Here is a 19036-nt window from a genome sequence, read left to right as displayed (position 1 = left end):
TGTTATTTATCGAGGAAATATATTTCATTAAAGAGAGATTTTGTTTTGAAGTTGTTACCGTGCCAGATCTGTATCAATCGAAAATATTATTCTAACAACAAATTTTTTAATTTACAACTAACAACTGTGACACGTGATTTTCACGTGCTCGATAATTCAATTATTTGAAAAAAAATAAAAAAATTATAATAGAGAAAAAACATATGAGTTTTAAAAAAGTAAGAGAATTTGTAAAAAATGTATTTGGATAATTTAATAAAAACGGATAATGAAATTTGAAAAATAAGACAAAAGAGAAAATAAGATAATGATGTTAGAGAAAAATAAGGATACATTATTTATTTGAGATATAAATTGAAGAAAATGTGTTAAATTTAGGGATAAAATAGATAAAAATTTTGGTGTGAATTGAGACACAAAAAATGGTTAGTTTAAGGCCCTCATATATTATAATATAGTAAGTATAGATAAATATGTATTTCTGTAAATTTAATTAAAATAAAACCATTAAAGATAAATTTGACAAATTTCTATCATTTTTTGAAAAGTTATAATTCTAGTCTGATAATTTGGTCACTTTGTCGTCTGAGTCCTCTATTTTTTAGATTCCAGTTTGAATCATGCATGTTTCGATTTTCGCTAATTATAGTTCTTTAATTTCGTCGACAATACTTGTATGACACTATACATGTCAACTTCACGTCAGAAAAAAATAAAATTGCTAAAAAAATCGAAGAATACATCTGACAAAATAGATCAATAGCGAAATAACAAAGTGACAAACTTACGAGAACACAAAACAATTTTACCTTATTGTATGCACAAGCAACATGCGTACATATGTTAATAACTTAATAAAGTGCTAGTAGGTTATTTAACACCCACGGGTGCAGCTTGGCTCGATGCTCAAATCTCAACGAGTCTCAACCGTTGCGAATCGGCAGAAGCTACGGTTTAGCCATTTCATGAGTCACATGGCTTAACCTTGAAGCCTCAATATTGATACCAAATGCCTTAAAAGGAAAGTACTATATCCAAGATGCAATATTGCAACATCTCAATAACAAATAGAAATCAACTAATTAATTAATATCTGTTCACTTTTCTTTCTATACATCGCAGATTATTATGCTAATTGCCAGATCATGGTGTTTGATTTGACATAATTTAAAGCCTTATTGATCTTGTTATCTCTAGATGTTCTATGTGTACGTTTCAACTCAAACAAGTAGAGGAAACTGCATCAGATTCTGCTCATCTAAGATAAGAACATTTGCGCCATGATCGACAAGGCTCGAATCCGGGTGCATGGAATATTATGTGGGATTTATTCCAGTAATCATAATAACAAGATCATGAAAAACCGATTCGGTTAAGCCATAGCATGCAGATCATGATCAGATGAAGCGCGCAAACGAAAATGTCCGGTCCCTTTTTCGCCATATATTCATAGAGCTTATAATCAGCAGTAAGCCAAAAAAAGTAGAGAAATTCTCAAAATTGTTGAGCCAACATATATCATTTGTAAATATCATAATCTGATAAAAGCAAATGCTCTTTCCTTGTTATTGGTTAGAAAGGAACAGAATCAACAATGATTATAGGAGACAGCACCTTATCGTATATCTTTTTTTTTATACAAGAAGTTTCTTTACCCCGGTACCAACCTGGAATTTGCGAATCTAACATGGCAGCTGTGATAAAAATCATGAGTTTACGAATCCAACGTGACATTATATATACCTCTCCTTCATGCATATATTTTCCACAGAAGACAAAAATTATTATTGGGTGCATGAGGATCAGGTAATCTGCATCCTGAGGTTTAGATTCATTAACAATTGTTTATAGTATCATCTAGTCCTCAGGCTGCGGATTACCCTGTCCTCAAAACCAGCGAATTCGGAAGGCGTTTTTCTCCGTTTCATGCAGACTTTTGAAGAACTGATCCCACTGCTTCTTCCTTTGCTTGCAGATAGGCATGTTCCATCTTTAAACAGAAGGAGTTCCATCATCTCCATAGAGAAAAAAAATGAAGCTCCCACATATATATGAGAGGTGCTAGATCCAAAGTGTTTTCCAGCCATGTCGCCACATAAGATTCGTCGTCGAAATTCTGTGCAAACAATATTGAGCAGTGACGGTAATCATAAAAAATAACATTGTGACATGATATCTGCATATATATGAATTTATAATAAGGGAAAATTGTTTTTTTGGTTCTGTATGTTTGTCACTTTGCGATTTCAGTCCTTTATATTTTCAGATTTCAGTTTTAGTCCGCTATCTTTATTTTTTTTGCAATTTTAGTCATTTTTCCGACGTGGCGCTGACGTGGCACCAATTCAGTGCTGATGTGGAGCTGACGCGTACAATGCCACGTAAGCATTTTCGAATAAAAAGGACCGAAATTGCCAAAAATCGGAACATGCAGGACTAAAACTGAAATATGAAAACATAGAGAACCAAAATCGCAAAGTGACAAACATGCAGAACCAAATTTGCAGTTTTCCCTTATAATAAAGACTATTTAATATATTTCTTTAGCAAATTACATCAGTCAAATATATATTCATAGAGGGTGCATGTGGATACTGGCTCAAACCCTGGAAGCTAAATAATATAATGCTATCTGCATGAGATGAAGGGAGACATGCATATGAGTCATATCTCCTTGAACTTGTAAAATCCAAACTAGCTAGAGTACTTGTAGTACTGGAGGATAATCAATGTGTTACGTTTTGCCAAAGCTCGGGCCGGGGAGAAACCGCTTGCTTCGACTCGAAATTATTTTAAGAACAATATGTAACTACATAAACTAGTATGCAATTCAAGGTTTTGCTAAAGGTCAAGAAAGTCATCAGAATTGGCATGAATCCGGAAAGACGGCGACTAGCAAAAGGGTCGGTCGGGATAGGGTTTTTCTTTTTATTATTTTGGACAAAATGTATGATGCTTCATGGCATTAAATTTTACTCTTCATTACACACATGTATGTTTACAAAACCATTCGGAAATTATCTGTGATAATTGTAATCGATAAAAATCAATCATATTTGTTATACGTAACTTTTAATATTTGACTTGTTTTGATTATTTTGATGTGTTTGGATTAATATTTATTAATTGTTGATGATAAATATTGTTATTTTCACATTATCATATGATATATATATGATTAAAAGATTTTATGTTGATACTAATATTTATAACAATCTATTATCTGCATTAGTATGTATAATTACTGAGAAAGTGTTCAGATACATGGAACAAGTTATCAAAAGTATCAAGGGGAATAACTTTGATATCGATAAGCATGAAGATAAAATCTAGTGAATATATTTCTTGAAACACACTGATGAGATATATCTGCATAATGTTCAACTATATTACGAGCGTAATACATGGTGTGCGTGAGTTCAGAGTACAAGCCTGATCGTGGTACAAACTTACAAGTGAAGGTTGTGATACATTCATCGGGAAAGGAAATAACGCTAATATAAAAGGCACATAAACTACAAATTAAACACGAGTTTCAATAATATTGAATTTTATATCAAACCTTGCAATATATGAATTTGATACTTTAATTTCCAAAAAAATAAAAACTATCAGCTAACTTCCAATGATCAAATTAATAGGTTCGACATGTAAAATTAACTTTAATTCCATGATGTTATTCAACTAACTGAAGTTAATAAACTTGAACCAGTTGAACGGGTAAAAATCACATTTAGTTTTTGTGCGAGCTTGGTCATGACTCAATACTCATCATGATTTTAGAGTCAAACAAGCTAGTTTGTTCGTTTGGACGTACATCTATCACTCATATTGAGCAATTAAACTTCTTTAATTATTTTTTGATGACCATGTAAATTATTTAGAGAAATAGTTGTTATTGTAAATTTAAAGAATAACATACTAGAAAATGCGAAAAGTTGAAGGGGATGAGTGCAACTAGCCGCCCCCTAGCTCCCTCGCGGGCCGCGGCTGACTGGAATATATAACATTAGCTCGTTGAGGGTTCAATGTAATTAATCCAAAAAATAAATGTACATTTTTATGTAACTAGATAAATTCTTTTATATATTTAGCCTGTCCACAAATTTTTGGGGTTTATAATCATATGACAAAACAGATATAGAACTTTTATTAAAAAAATAAATAAAAATAGAACATGCATGCACATATTTAACCACGAATATGCACCCACTATAATACACCACTATGATACACATAGGGGTGGAGACACCCTTGGGTGAACACCGTGAACTCCAACCCCACCCATTTAAAAAATAAAAATAAAAAAATAACAATTTTGGTTTTTTTTCGCCCTACCTTGTTGATGCCAAACAGTTAATAAAGAAGAATTTTCAAAAATGACCATCTACAAATACTAACAATCAAATTTGATCTAGAGAAAATAGTTTTTTGGTCCATAGGATTTTAGTCAATTAAGTTTTCAAATTTTGGTTTTGGTACATTAATTTTTATTTTAGTCTATTTTGGTCCAATTATTTATGCCATGTCATAAAATGATGACATGAAACCATAAAATAATGGTGTGATTTTGGAAAATACTGACTTATCAAGTTGTCACATTTAGGGCTGACATACCGGATCAAAATACCGAGTTTTTGGCATACCGTACCGAATTTTTTTTTATATACAGATATTTTTTCGGTATACCAAATTTTTTTCTGTATCAGTATCGGTATGAAATTTTTTTTATACCAATATTTTTTATACGATATACCAAAAAACCACCCCTAGTCACATTAGACCAAAATATCAAAAATTTAAAAATTAGTGTACCTAAAATTAAACTTTTGAAAAGTTAGTTGATTGGGGGAAAACGATAAATAAGGGTCATTTTAGGATTCTTAAGTAAATAAACTATAAAAGGTTATATTATATAATAATTAATAAAGGGGCTATTTTTAAAATACACTATTTTTTTTTTGAGTTGTAAAATACACTATTAACATGGCCTAGAATAAGCAAATTGTCATTATTAAACTGTATGAAAAAAATATGTAAGGTTAAAAAATATCGAAATTATAGATGACATAAAATAATGTCAGAGTTAAAATAAGGCACGGACATTAAAAATATATAGAACCGAATCATATGTTTGCACCTCCTTTGAATTTCCAGTAGATTGCTGTTGGAAAAGGGCTTCCAATGATCCGATCCTAATTGAAAATTATGGTGGTCTATATTGAACGAGAGTTGTGAAAAAAAAATAGACAACAATATAATAATTAACGCTTTTGATTTCAGGAAAATCGAAAAGCAGAACTTCAATAGTATGTAGCCAGAGCCCCAGATAATTTAAAATACTGGCTCCGTCACAATCTTTAATTTGAATCACAATAAGTTCAAACTCGTGAAGATTATTAATTATGCACTGATGCACTCAAATTGTCTAAGTGGTCTTCACTACTCGATAATTGAAGACCATAACTCTTTGAACACACAGCTAATATATATTAATTAAGTTATTTGGACACCCGATTCTAACATTTTTCTATTAGGCTCGAAATTTGAAAAAATAAAATAAAATTATAACCTAACTCTTCAACTTGAATTGGGATGCTTGTGATTGATGTGATCCATGTGACCCTTATAAATTCGTAAAGCAAAGAGAACATGTGAATCTTTCATACTTTTTCCCCCAAAAGAAAAAGAATTTCTTTATTAGAGGATCCGAGAGCAAAATCAGATACTATCACATATTTACTGTTCTTGATCTCAATAACAATCATATCACAACTTGTTTATTGAAAGCTTGATTCTCTAAAACTTCTTTATCAGCTTTTGAACATAAAGCAAATACTTTTGAATCAATAAAAGTATACCATTTTCACATAAGAATTAATAACTTGATAATGTGGATATCGCAATAAGAAAACTGATAAATTATACCTACTGTTTCATCACAAATTAGAAGAGCTAAAGTTTAAATGCATACTCTTTTGATATAATGTGAGATTGATTCATAGTCGGAAACCTCGTGTAGATGTAGAGCCTGGCAGGCCAAATCCATCGCATGGATCTGCATTGGCATCAGCCATATCTGATTCGAGCACCGTCGACGGTTTTACTTCCGACATATTATGAAAGGTTTTGTTCGAGTTACTTACCAAGAAAATTAATCTGTGCAACATATAGAGACAGATTTTATGGACTGAATTTTTGAGGTCTTCCAAATTCTAACTGGATAAAACAATTTAAATTTCAAAGTCCTTTGTTGAAGGTTCTATAACAAATATCTTGTTGTCTGGTAGTAAATGTGATCATACAGCCTCAACCCAAAATATTAAGTTTTTCAGGCTCATGGTTCCGATCCTTTGTCCAAATTATTAGCCATGCAACATTTCCATGCTTTGAGATTGAAGAAAAATGCAAAATGTAGGTATGATGGGATAAATAATACATAGATAAGTAATATAATGTAATAAAAAATAAATAAAAAATGATAGTGAATATAAAATTTGATTTGATTGATGGATTATAATTTATTGATTTGATTGATAAAATTTTATATTAAAAAATGACAAATTACCATTTTACCCTTTTAACAATAAATAAAATATGAATAATATTATTTATAAGGGGTAATATAGTAATTTAAATTAAATGATTTGATTGATGTAAGATAAATAATTGATGATTTGATTGATATAAAATAAATAATTAATAGATGGATAAATAATATGATGAGAAGAACGCGAGATTTGATAGGATAAGTTATATACATATTAATAATATAGGCTACCAAACGGAGCCTAAGACTGTTAATTGATTACTGATAAGATGACCAGAAACGAAAAACGTATAAGTTGTATAAAGAATTTCCTTGATAAGAAACTATATATATACTACCTTCTAATTATTTGATCATATCTCTTCTTGTTTAAGTTAGATTCTTAGTTTTGTGCCAAACATGAGAATATATAATTTGTATTTTACGAGCCAAAAACTATATATATCTCTCAAGCCATAGATTAAAAGAAGATGAAGACAAGAAACAATTTGAACCCCATGTACCAAATGATTTTCGTACTGTTTCTAAGCGAATATTTAAAATAGTGGCTCATTTCCTCGTGATGTTCTAACAAGTATAATAACATATTTTTAGTTTTTGAATTTTAATTTCGATATAAATATTCTTATGCGTAGACTACATACAAATAACGCGTACGTGTAGTACTATATATGAAAATGTTTTCGGCAGGGCTTCAAGAGTTCATTTAATAATTCTTGAGGAGATTTTATTCGTATAAGCCTAGAGATTGTGCCCAAGCTAAGGGATAAAATATACACAATATGAAATAGCAAACTTTCGCACAAACAAAATCAAACCAAGAATCTTGACTGATTGTGTCCCACTAAGATAACATATTTACTAAATATCTTGATGGCATGAATATGATACCCTCAAATTATATATACTTAATTAATATATTCAAAAGTTGATAAATTTTAGTGTGCTCCCCAGCTTACATTAATTATTCCTTTTCTGTTACCCTCCCTTAAGAAGGCTATTCTTTGATGAAAAAAAAATATAATTATACTATTTCAAGGTCATAAGCTAAGGTTTATTAAATAAATTTATCATGTATAAAAATTTAATAAAAACATTTATTCAACATGAAAAACTGATCGATTTCTATCATTCTATGATCATCGAAATGTTAAAATAAAACATTGAGCGAGGCTCTAATGTTATCAATCACTGAATTGAAACCGCCCAACATATGGGCCTGGCCCATATATTAAATGGCCCAAAAGTCAGCCGGGAATATCATTTTGTTAATTGAATATCAATTATAAAATAGTTGAAGCCTTCAAGTCGTCTGGGTGGTGTAGTTGGTTATCACGCTAGTCTCACACACTAGAGGTCCCCGGTTCGAACCCGGGCTCAGACATTTTTTTTCCCATTAATTTTGCTTCCCACCTATAAATGTAATCCCCAACTTACTTTATTTATCACTTTAAAACTCATATTTTCAATTAAATTAAAGCATTTTCTTATGTAGTAAAAAATTCTGTAAAATAAGTTTCTCTGCTCAACTGGGTTCAAATAAGTACTTCTAATACTGAATATTTTAAATATTCAACTTGATAACCTTGTCTTTAGAACAAAAAATAAACCCCTTTCATCAATTGTTTTCAAAATCCAGCCACAAAGCTCCGGGTGAATATAAATAGAGCACTGAAAAGAAAGGGTATAAAGTCGGAATCAAGAAAATTAGAGAAAGACGAAAATGAAAAGTTCAAGAAACAAAGAAATATGATCAAAACAAAAAAAAAAGGATATAAAAGGATATCAGAAAGTGGAAAAATTCCCTGAGAGAAACAACAGAAGACACTTGTAATTTGGTTTTCAGAAAATTTTACTTATAGTTGATTTTACGAGGCAACGGAAAATTGAAAATTCAAAAAAATAATATTTTTATTTGGAATTCTGAATCTCGTGCGTCAATTTTTTTTGCACGGTCGAGATTTTTTTTTTTAAACACCATTAAATTATGCATACATAATCGAGCAAAAACATAACACCTGGTTTATAATGTGATTGTTTTAAAAATACCAATAATATTTTAATTCAAGCAATTGGCTGATATAGAGTAATAACGAAAACATGGAAACTACACGGATGGTCCAAAAGGAGACGCGAATATTAAGTAGCCGGCCACACCATTTTGTGGGAAAAAGGAATCTACATCGTTTTTATATAAAATTAAGGAAAAAATAAACTTTTTTTAATCGACATTTTATTGGGCAGACTAAAGGTCCAATCTTTTTACGAGACAGACCAACTGTATAATGCACGTTTTATACAAGTACACATTATATTAAATAATTTTAAGTTTCTCCCAAATTCCGACCATTGATATATATCCCGATATTCTCAAATACCCATAAATTCTCATGGTTTCGAAGGAATTGAGCTGTATGAAAATAAGTTATGGCATAAGCCAAAGAAGGGACTCGCTCAGGCGGCCAAAATGCCGATGGAAAGCTGCTTAGGGAAAATGGGATGCTATTACTGGAGATGGGCTCAAGCTTTGGCAGCAGCTTGTGGCTTCATTCTGTTGATCGGATTGTTTTGCTGTTGTCTCAGCAGCAAGCCTCGGCTGCGGCGTGGCACCACCAGCGGTTCTCGAAGTTGCAACTGTGGTGAATAGGCTTAATGATAATGGATCGGCTCGTATTTATACAGCGAATTCAAAACATGTAAGCGAGCGAGAATTCCAGCATTAACAGGACGCCAGAAAAATATGAGGTAAAATCTACATGTAACAATAAAACAATTTTTCTTTTACGGGTATTTTATGGAAATGGGAGTTGCCTTGAATGGCCTATCATATATAAAATTTATTGAGATTGAATAAAATCAGGGAAGATCACGTAAGACACTAGGAGAGAAGCTCTCCTAAACACTACCATAGTCATGGTACTAATCACACCAACTTCGTGCTGGCCCTCCTAAGCGAAACAGTAGGTAGATAACAGGCTTAGAATTCAGTCATGAAATAAAGTTCGGGATTTTTCGAAGTGAAATCAAGCGGAGGCTTTGGTTCATGGTAGTCAATGCTTTAGCGTGTCCCCCTGTACTTGTAAGTTATGCGAGAAGAAAAAGGGGAACTCATTCCACTCACAACCTCAGTGTAATTCAGTCATGATTCTTAAAATAGCTAAAATGTAGATGGAATGGATCTCAAAAGTTCCATAACACAAGAATGCATTGGCAGTGCAGAGACCCATGCTATGGTGGAAGATCAGAAAGAATCAGAAAAAAGTTCACGAAACATGAATAGAAAGATATGGGACTAAAACTAGCCTTTTTCATCAAAATAATATAATCAAGACAATATTATTCATCCGTAAATAATGTAGCTGATAGTTGAGATCAAAATACAATGTAATTCCTCATTCAAAAGGTACAGTCACTTTGGATTCCTTTCCCAAATACCGATGCCCATGAAGCCGAAATATTTCGTATTATACAAAAAATTGTAACAAGAACTCAGCACAACTATGCTTCAAAAATTCAAGTATAGCTTTTCATACCTTGGAATGTCGAAAAAGCCAAAGGCATAAAATTTGATATTTATGTGCCAAAGCTACGGTCTCCAGCATCCCCAAGTCCAGGAATTATGAATCTTAAAAATTATCCAGCAAATTCAGGAAATGTCAGGACTATGCAGTTTGTGGTAATATATCAGCTAACTATGTAAAATAGCCTACCCTTTGTCATTAACAGTAGGATCAAGAATTCCAGAGTAAACATGAAGCCTGAAAAAATACGAGAGGTCAAATCACTTAATAAATTATAACTGAAACACAGAAATACATCTCTGTGATACACAAATATAACATCCCTAAAAAATTTGGCTAACAAATTATTATTACCCAGGGAACTTTTCGCTAAGTTTTTGAAGAGCTGGAGGAGCAGCAACAGCAGATATCTATGTAAAAAAATTGGTTAGATCAGAAGATACACATCCAATGGAAAATGAAAGAAAAATCGAAAATTTATAAGACCCCCATAAACTGAGCTTCCACCAATATCAATAGCATTAACAAATTAAACATAGCCTTCCTTCAAATACCAATCAAGATGGCATAGCCCAGCGCTCACTAAAATAAGATAGAAACTGACCACTTTGATTTGCTTGGTGTCCACCCCGCACCCCTTGATTAGTTCAAGAGCCGCAATAATTGTACCACCTACAAAGTTACATGCACACACATAAGATTGCAAGCATTACCATCTGCCTTAATTGAGGAGCCAAGCAAAATCAGGGATTGAGCTTTGGTTATAACTCTAGTATAGTATGTGAATATGGTAGTTGACTATCTTTTATTCAATAACTAGGTTGTTATCAGATGAATCAATTTATTCAGTTAAAACGTAAAGTATCAATGACAGGGTCAAATCTTCATCATCAGCTTATTTGTAGGTTTTAATTAAAAATAACAATTCAAATCAGTGTTTATCAGTTCATAAACTTGCAATAAAAAACAAAGAAAATCAGTACTGAGAACTGTGCTGAAGAACATGACCTCGACTGACAGCTTGACAATGCAATTATAAAAGACTTGATAATGATCGAGTTAGGTATAAAATTTGAAGATAAATAAAAGCCTGAACCAAGAAAAATTTGGAACGAGCAAACCTCATGGTAAATGTCCAATACAGTATTCGAACAGGCAGCCAAACCACAAAAAAATTTTACTTAAATTTTATATGACAGGCCTTGGGAGAATTAAGAGAGAACAAGGGCCAATTATTGCGACTGTCTACTTGATCCAAATAATCTCTATCAACTCTAAACAACAAGGAAAAAAATCTTCTTTGGAGTGAATCACACAAGGTACTCAGCAAAGCAAATGCAAATTAGCACATGTGCCCAACAGTATCACACAAGTACCTGTTGCAAGCATGGGATCTACGACAAAAACTCGAGAACCTTCAGGAAATTTCTCAGGCAACCTAATGCACAGGGAAAAATCTTATCATTTCTCAGGACAAATGATTCCAGTTTATGCAATCACACGACACATCTATTAGGACATGACATAGCCTTCAGGACAACAAAAAACACAAAATGTGAGAATAAACTGAACTTCACACCACAATAATTAATTCTTACTTGTTCAGATATACAGTTGGCTGAAGTGTTTCCTCATCTCTGCTAACCCCTATCACGATCAGTTTCAACAACATTAGTGAAAAATAAATGAAACACAATATCTAATAGTCAGACACCCAAATAATAAAAAATGAAAAACAAATTATAACCGGAAACACCCAGAATTGTCTTAGAATGGATTAATATGTCAACCATAAAATCTTTAAAAAATTGCCATGTTCACAAATCATAATTATCTGGTACTTAGATTTTATGCCTTGTGTTGCAGGATAGATAACCAAAGTGTGTGCATTAATAACACCAAAAACTTGAAAGAAATGAACATTTGACTGAAAGCTAAATGGAAATGAATTCCAGGGTTTTAGGTATGCCAATAATAAAGTTGAAAACTTAAAGCACTGAACAGGAACAGCAGTATCGACCCCTGAAGGTAACTATTGGGCATTTCAAGTAAATGTGCAAAAACACCCCTATTTCATTTAGTATAAATTATACACACGTGCAAATGGTCGCATGGTTATATAACTAATTTTCGGTAATCACAGGATGCAAATATTCCCTTACCTAGATGATATATTTTTGTTGCTGGTAGAATTGATGATGCATACTCTGCTAATGCAAGGCCAGCTCTCAATATGGGAACAATCTGTAGTGCAAGATATAATCCATCAATTCTAAGCAACAAAAGTAGCAAAGTGGAGTCCAATTTATGATGCAGAAGAACACTGAATGTCTTGAGAACTCAAAAGTGATATCTAGTGTTATGGTAACAAAATAAGAAGCAGAGAAACAAAAATTTTCCAATACCCCGTAATCAAGTTCCCCTTCTTACCACATTTAAAATCAGAACAGAAGACATTTGGTCTTAGTTACATGAGCTCTCTTATGTTGAGGCATGCATTTGTAGACAAATGTAAATATCATTATACAAGTAAAAAAAAATAACATAGTATATTAGGTCATAGATAGCAATATTATATTTTGTTCAGATGGATGTATATTTCAAAAACGTTCAGGTAAAACATCACCTACATATTAAACCTCCTAAGTCCTAATCACAATCAGACGAGGATGATTATGCGATGCATGCTCACATGTGTGTGTGTATGTGTGTGTGTGTGTGTGTGTGCGTGAGAGAGAGAGAGAGAGACCACTATTGGTTCCCGTGGATCAATAAATTCAACAGCTGCAGGACCCAAAGGTGACTGAATCTCTCCGCTGATAGTTGGCTGGCAGCAATTACAAATGCAGATTATTGTTTTAAAAATGAACATAAATTGTGCATTACGAAGAGGTTTTCACTTAAAAATAATAAGTGAAAAATGGTGACATTTAGGAAACAAGCCAAAAACAAAATAATTGATGTGTATAAGCATAATTACAAAATGTTTTCATATAAATATTGCCCCATGCCATTTTTCTATATTACTACTACCATTTAACATCAATTGTAAAGCATAAGCTCGAAAATTTTATAAAATTAGCAAAACTCACCAGCCAGTCTCTTGATGCCTCATAGATAAGCAATCTCCCAAGCTCGGCCATGGCATTCTCTGTTATATAGTACAATAAAGACAATAACAGTACATTAAAATCAAATAGAACCTATGTGAGAAAAGGAATATGAATTACAAAAGCATTCCAACGTAGCCAAATTTTCAAAGTTAAAGTACACATCTCTACCTAGTACAACTAGTTCATAACTTAGCACTAACTTGTACGATCACTCTACCCAAATGCCATCTAGTGAACGTAGAACTGAAAATATGCATGTGTAGAAAAATCATAGCTGGTGGGGTTATTCAAATCTTTTAAATCATGCAACAAACCAAGCTCAGATTTCAATATATTAGTATTGCCATTTTTCGCTCCTAAACAACCTCAATTCCAATAATTATACAACTTGCTGCTCATTTGAATAAAGCATGTGCCTTGGGTCGATAATCAGTATTCAGACCTTGCGGCTACTGACGAACCAAAAGTTATGGCCAATTTAACTTCAAAGAGGAAAATGACACAGCAGAGTTCAACGATAAATTTACACAATACACATCATAGCAAGACAGAATATCTAGCTTTCCAAAAGGGAATTGGAATAACTGAACAAACATCGAACTTACTGAAGACAGCGCAAGGCGTCTGTTCATTCCGAAGAACTGAAACCCAATGCTTTATCAAAGGATGCGGCGGAACAAATACCTAATAAACAGCCACAACCACCATAAAAAATCGAACGCCCTTTTAAGCTGATCTACATTTGAATTCCATCTTCATCCGACAACGAAAAAAAGCAAAAAACCGAAGCCAAACATGAATAAACTGACCAGCATTCTGTCTCCGGAAGTAGGCAATCTCTCAGCCGTCGTTTGGCAGTTCAGAGACAGGGCCCGTCGTCTACGACGGCCCGATTTCAAAATCTAGCAAGAAAATGATTACAATTGCAGCAATGATTGCAATGAAAAGGAAATAAATGAAAATGTGATTTGTTGCGTACCTTGGGATTTATACTTAAACTAGAGGTAGAAGAGGGATGATTGGGTGTGGGGAGGTGCAGGGAAAGGGAAAATACAGAGGAAAGAGGATGAGAATCGGAAGGGTGACAGAGGAGCGGGGAAATACTCTTTTGGAAAGCCATTTTAGTGGGTAAAAAGAAAAAGAAAGACAAAAAGGTGAGCCAGGGAGCCCGAGTTTCGATGGAGGTGGTGGTGCAGCAAGTTATGGTGAGGCTTCCTACATGCTAATAATTCTTTAGCTTTCTTTTTCTGGGATTTTTCAAATCTATAAAAAGCTCACGCCATGCATAAATAGCACACAACAATTGGTGTATATGTATTGCATGTATGTAAATAATTTAATTTTTTTAATCTAAAATTTTAATGATTTGCAAATAATGTGTTAAAATATCAAACAAAATTACAATGAAATTTAACTATAAGCATGAGATGAGATGTTAGATGATCTTTTACCTCGAAAAATGTAATAATATTTTATATCATTTTTGTCCAATATAGGAATATATTGCATGCTCGAAAGTTGTATTTGTAAAATTTACATTTGTGTAACCTTGAAACTTTAGCTACTTTATGTTCATGTCAAAAAAGTTATTCCGAACACAATATTCGATATATTCATCATTTCATTAAAAAAAAAAAAGAAAGAAAGAAAGAAAAAGACAGCATCCTTGTTGAAAACAGTTCGAGAATTCAATATTTTGGCATAATCAAGAATAAAGGGTCATAGAGCAGAATCCTTGGGAATAAATAGCACTTGGTCATGAAATCATGCGAATTCATGCTCATATTTCCCCGTCCCAAAGGTCTTCAACTGTTTTGTATTGGCTGAGTGTCTGATGGACAAAGAAAGTACCCCGAATCAATCTTGCCTGCTCAACTTTAGAAAACTCAACCATCAAGTCATCTGGGATGCACCAACTAAAAACTTCAAAGTTTTCTTTGATCCTGGACTCATTCGTGCTCTTCGGAAGCACGCTGTGTCCCATCTGCAAGCCCCATCGCAGAGAAACCTGTGCAGGAGTCTTTCCCAGTTTTTCTGCAGCAGCAACCAAAACAGGATGCCGGAGGACTTCACTTTTAAGCCACGTTGTGCCGGGAGAACCCAATGGTGAATAAGCCTACAAATTATTGACAGAGCGAATGAAGATGATTACACAATTAAAGAAAACCAAATCAGTATATAATCTTTAGAACGTCAGTTAAGCGATCAAGATTCTGTCAGCTTACAGATAGGTGAACTCCCTTAGATTCACAGAATGCTTTCAATTTCGCCTGCTGCCATGAAGGATGGCATTCAACCTGGTTGACAGCTGGAGGAATGCGCGCCACATCCAATAGATCGCCCAGTTTTTTCACAGAGAAGTTACTGACCCCAATAGACCGGGCTTTACCAGAGTCATGGAGTGCTTCCATTGCCTTCCATGTGCTCGGTATATCTGCGGCAAGATAGTTTTCGGGCTGAAAGCCAACAGACCCCTTTTTCATCTTGACAGGCCAATGAATCTGCAAAAGCATCAAGTATTCATCAAGGAGATGACCAGCGTTTCCATCATGAGATGAAACCACCCAATAAAAGGAAAAAGACCAAAGCTATTTCAAAACGCTCACCATGTGTGACCTGACTAAATCATGTCAAAAGCAATGCATGAAATTAAATTATTAATTGGAAGTGTTGAACTTCTTAAAATTTTAAATAATGGCAACATTTCTAGTCTACTTCTAGATCGACCCATATATCAAGATTGATGATTCAACATTTGACATGCAATCTATATCTGCTTACCTACAAGATCACTTAACAATTGCTTTGAAAGAATGAAAAACTGAAAAAAAATGTCACACAAAATTACAGGACAAAGGACTAATATCAAACAAAATTTACATACCAGGTACAAATCGACATAGTTGAGTTGCAAATCTTCCAGTGTTGCATCTAATGCCACTGGTACATCTTCTGGAGCATGGTCAGAAGACCTGCAGAAGTTAACAAATGAGGATGAATATGCAGGTGCAGAGTATGAGTTAACAATTGGTTCATGAACCCTACTGCTATAAGCACATCAAGAATATCCATCAGGGAATTAGAAAACTGTAGGCATATAGAAATTACACGATAGAGTACATTCCATAATAAGCATTCTATATTTGTCAATTAAACTTTGAAAAGATTGATGATTAGCAATTCACCACTACCCATTATAGACCTCTCTTCCCAAATGAAAAAAGAAACAGATGCCTGGAGTTAAATTTAGGAAAATTTATCAATCTAAATCTGATTACCGGAGTTTTGAAGTAATGAATAAATCTTCCCTCTTCACAACTCCCTCGCCAAACAGTTTCTTAAGCGCTAAACCGACCTGACAAGAACATAATGTAAGTTCTTACATATCGTCCAACAACGACTTATCAGACGAACAAAGAAAAACAAAAATTAGTAAATCATTTAACAATTATTTATCAGATACGCCATTTGTGAGTTTTGCATGCACATAAAAGTCTCAATACAAACAGTCAGTGAAAGCAGAAATGCTATGCACAGGATTGTGTTTATCTATTCCATCTCTCGCCTATTCCACGACAAACAATCATGCGAAGTTCCCATGATAAACACCATATTTTTGTTCTCATACTGAAATACCTTTACCTTGCATATACTACCCAGTCTATCTAATCCTAACCAAAATGCACTTAAGACTTAAGAGTGAACAATGATGACAGAAAGATGGTGGTATATATACCTCCTTCTCATTGCCATAAGTTCGAGCACAATCAATATGGCGGTAACCAATCTGCAGTTAAAGAATAAAAAATTCATCAGATTCAAACATTTCTTGCTCTGTGAATGATTTGAAGATGAAGATCAACATTTTTGAACTTTAATAACTAAAATTGTGAGAAGATGACACATTTATCTCTGAAAATTTGTTTTTTCCCCCTTTAATAACTAAAATTGTGAGAAGATGACGCAATCCACCTATTTTGGCCATGCAGGGGCCGGAAATATTTGATATCAAAATTCACATAAGCAAAACCAGGGGACATGATAAAAATCAAGGGATAATTGCATAATGAAATCATGAGATTGTTGAAAATCATTGTGACCATAAACATGTGCTTTCAAATTTTGTGAACACTCCTGAAAACACGTATCGTGTGATCAAAATTTTAAAACATGTTGATGAGGTATGTTATTAAGATTAAAAAACACATAGAACTAATAGATGGTTAAGAATTTCAGCCATCTCGATATTCCACATGATGAAATAACCCAAAAATCAACAAACACGTAGAGGTTTGGGGACCGGTTACAAAGAAATGAAATCAAATACAACAATTTCAACTACGTACGAAAAAAATACCTTGATGGCTGCTTCAACAGCTTGGCCAACGACCCCAGGCTCCGACTGCCACGTGCCGAGGCCCAATGATGGAATCTTGGCTCCTGTGTTCAACACGAAACACCGAAGATCCTCCGCCATTATTCAGGAACAAGGGATTCAGCTCAAAGACGAATGGACCTTTTTTTGTCTTTCAATTTGTCTTTTACCCTATTTCATTCCTTCTTAAAAAATCCACGTTTGTTTTGTTTCTAACTCGTGTTTTTTTTTTCCAAGGTCGCATGGAAGACGTTTTTCTTATTTGACTACTATTTTTAAAAGGAATTTAAATAATATTTATGAGATTGATTTGTCTTATTATGGGCATTGCAGCTTATAATATCTGACAAAGTAAATGCTGATACGAAATTAAATGAGATACGAATTTAGGTGTTGGTTTTTGATATACTGTATTAAAAATATGGATATGACAAAAATTTATATCGATATCGATATCGAAATTTTAAAATTTTGGTATGAAAAAAATTCATACTAATACCGTATAGAATCTATAGATACCGAAAAAAAAATTTATATATCAAAAAAATGTCTATATATCGAAAAGTATCCCAAAAAGTCGATATTTTGGTTCGATATCCTAGTTCTAGATACGATGTTATATCACTTCATATTTATTTTTAATTTTGCGAATGGATCGATGTTATTTTTCGATTTTTTAGATACAATTTCGTGGAGTTTATTTAACAATCCAAAAAACAAAGAGAGATGATCAACGATAAACTCGAATTCGGGTTTGTTTAGTTAAATTTGTATGACATTCCGACAATTTTCAATATCATATAGTATTTTTATGTCAACTCGATTTGAGTCAAACTCAAATTGATTTAAAATGTGAAATAACACGTGGAATAACTTATTTTGTTCGATAAAGCATACCAAATTTGTTCCCAACATAATTATACTTTATACAGTTTACTATTTAGAAAATCTTAATTTATTATGCATCATATGTTATCAATCACAAGTGTTGGTTAATAAAGAAACACAATTAACAATGTTATAAATGGCGATCGAGGCGGCCGCCTAAACAGTAGGCGGGCTTCGACCGTCTCGCCCTTGTCTAAGGCAGTCCCAGTAGACGGTCCAAGGTCATTCGGCGGGCGAGGTGGGCAAGCAGGCAGATGAGGCGGTGAATGATTTTAAAATCTCAGTCAGCTATCAAAGTCATATAATTTTAAAAACTTTAAAAATCAGTCAAAGTCAATCAATTTTAAAAATTCTAGATATAATAAAAACACATATCACTCTCTTTTATATTTACTTTTGGTTTCAAGTGTCCTCCACCATTAGCCACCACCTGTCTCAAACCACCTCCAACCGCCTGCCGTCGCTGCTGCTGCCATCACATTAATTATTTTAATTTCACATAAGATTGAATTCAATTTAACCATGGTCATGATATAGAGGGTAGAGTTCAACTTAACTTAAGGTATTATTTTAACCATAAATATAATGC

General features: G+C 33.3%; 2 protein-coding genes and 1 non-coding gene across 3 annotated transcripts; 1 reads left to right on the top strand and 2 right to left on the bottom strand.

The window, feature by feature from the left end:
- The first annotated feature begins 7860 nt into the window (after nt 1-7860).
- On the top strand, nt 7861-7934 carry TRNAV-CAC (transfer RNA valine (anticodon CAC)). Its single transcript has one exon. It is a non-coding gene; the product is annotated as a tRNA-Val (tRNA).
- Nucleotides 7935-9837: 1903 nt separating this feature from the next.
- Nucleotides 9838-14606, bottom strand: LOC140893320 (uracil phosphoribosyltransferase). Its single transcript, XM_073302374.1, has 12 exons — nt 14164-14606; nt 13994-14086; nt 13790-13868; nt 13164-13222; nt 12821-12898; nt 12234-12315; nt 11670-11718; nt 11448-11509; nt 10676-10743; nt 10426-10481; nt 10261-10308; nt 9838-10175 (listed from the first exon to the last, which is right to left on the bottom strand). The coding sequence occupies exons 1-12, from the start codon at nt 14302-14304 to the stop codon at nt 10124-10126; spliced, it is 867 nt and encodes a 288-aa protein (XP_073158475.1). The 5' UTR covers nt 14305-14606; the 3' UTR covers nt 9838-10123.
- Nucleotides 14607-14759: 153 nt separating this feature from the next.
- LOC140893318 (NADPH-dependent aldo-keto reductase, chloroplastic-like) lies at nt 14760-17759 on the bottom strand. Its single transcript, XM_073302373.1, has 6 exons — nt 17542-17759; nt 16921-16971; nt 16463-16539; nt 16069-16156; nt 15410-15685; nt 14760-15300 (listed from the first exon to the last, which is right to left on the bottom strand). The coding sequence occupies exons 1-6, from the start codon at nt 17659-17661 to the stop codon at nt 14965-14967; spliced, it is 948 nt and encodes a 315-aa protein (XP_073158474.1). The 5' UTR covers nt 17662-17759; the 3' UTR covers nt 14760-14964.
- Between the last annotated feature and the right edge of the window lie 1277 nt (nt 17760-19036).

The sequence above is a fragment of the Henckelia pumila genome, chromosome 3 (assembly GCF_033568475.1).
Source record: "Henckelia pumila isolate YLH828 chromosome 3, ASM3356847v2, whole genome shotgun sequence".
NCBI lineage: Eukaryota > Viridiplantae > Streptophyta > Magnoliopsida > Lamiales > Gesneriaceae > Henckelia > Henckelia pumila.
The sequence above is the reverse complement of the archived record's forward strand: the minus strand, read 5'-3'. Positions and strand labels throughout refer to the sequence as shown.

Coding starts and splice junctions, on each gene's coding strand:
- LOC140893320 (XM_073302374.1), bottom strand. CDS start 14,304: ATGGCTTTCCAAAAGAGTATTTCCCCGCTCCTCTGTCACCCTTCCGAT. Junction 10,744..11,447: donor AGATCCCATGCTTGCAACAG/GTACTTGTGTGA, acceptor GTAACTTTGTAG/GTGGTACAATTATTGCGGCT. Junction 10,482..10,675: donor ACACCAAGCAAATCAAAGTG/GTCAGTTTCTAT, acceptor TTTTTTACATAG/ATATCTGCTGTTGCTGCTCC.
- LOC140893318 (XM_073302373.1), bottom strand. CDS start 17,661: ATGGCGGAGGATCTTCGGTGTTTCGTGTTGAACACAGGAGCCAAGATT. Junction 16,972..17,541: donor CTGTTGAAGCAGCCATCAAG/GTATTTTTTTCG, acceptor CTTTAACTGCAG/ATTGGTTACCGCCATATTGA. Junction 16,540..16,920: donor CTTATGGCAATGAGAAGGAG/GTATATATACCA, acceptor TGTTCTTGTCAG/GTCGGTTTAGCGCTTAAGAA.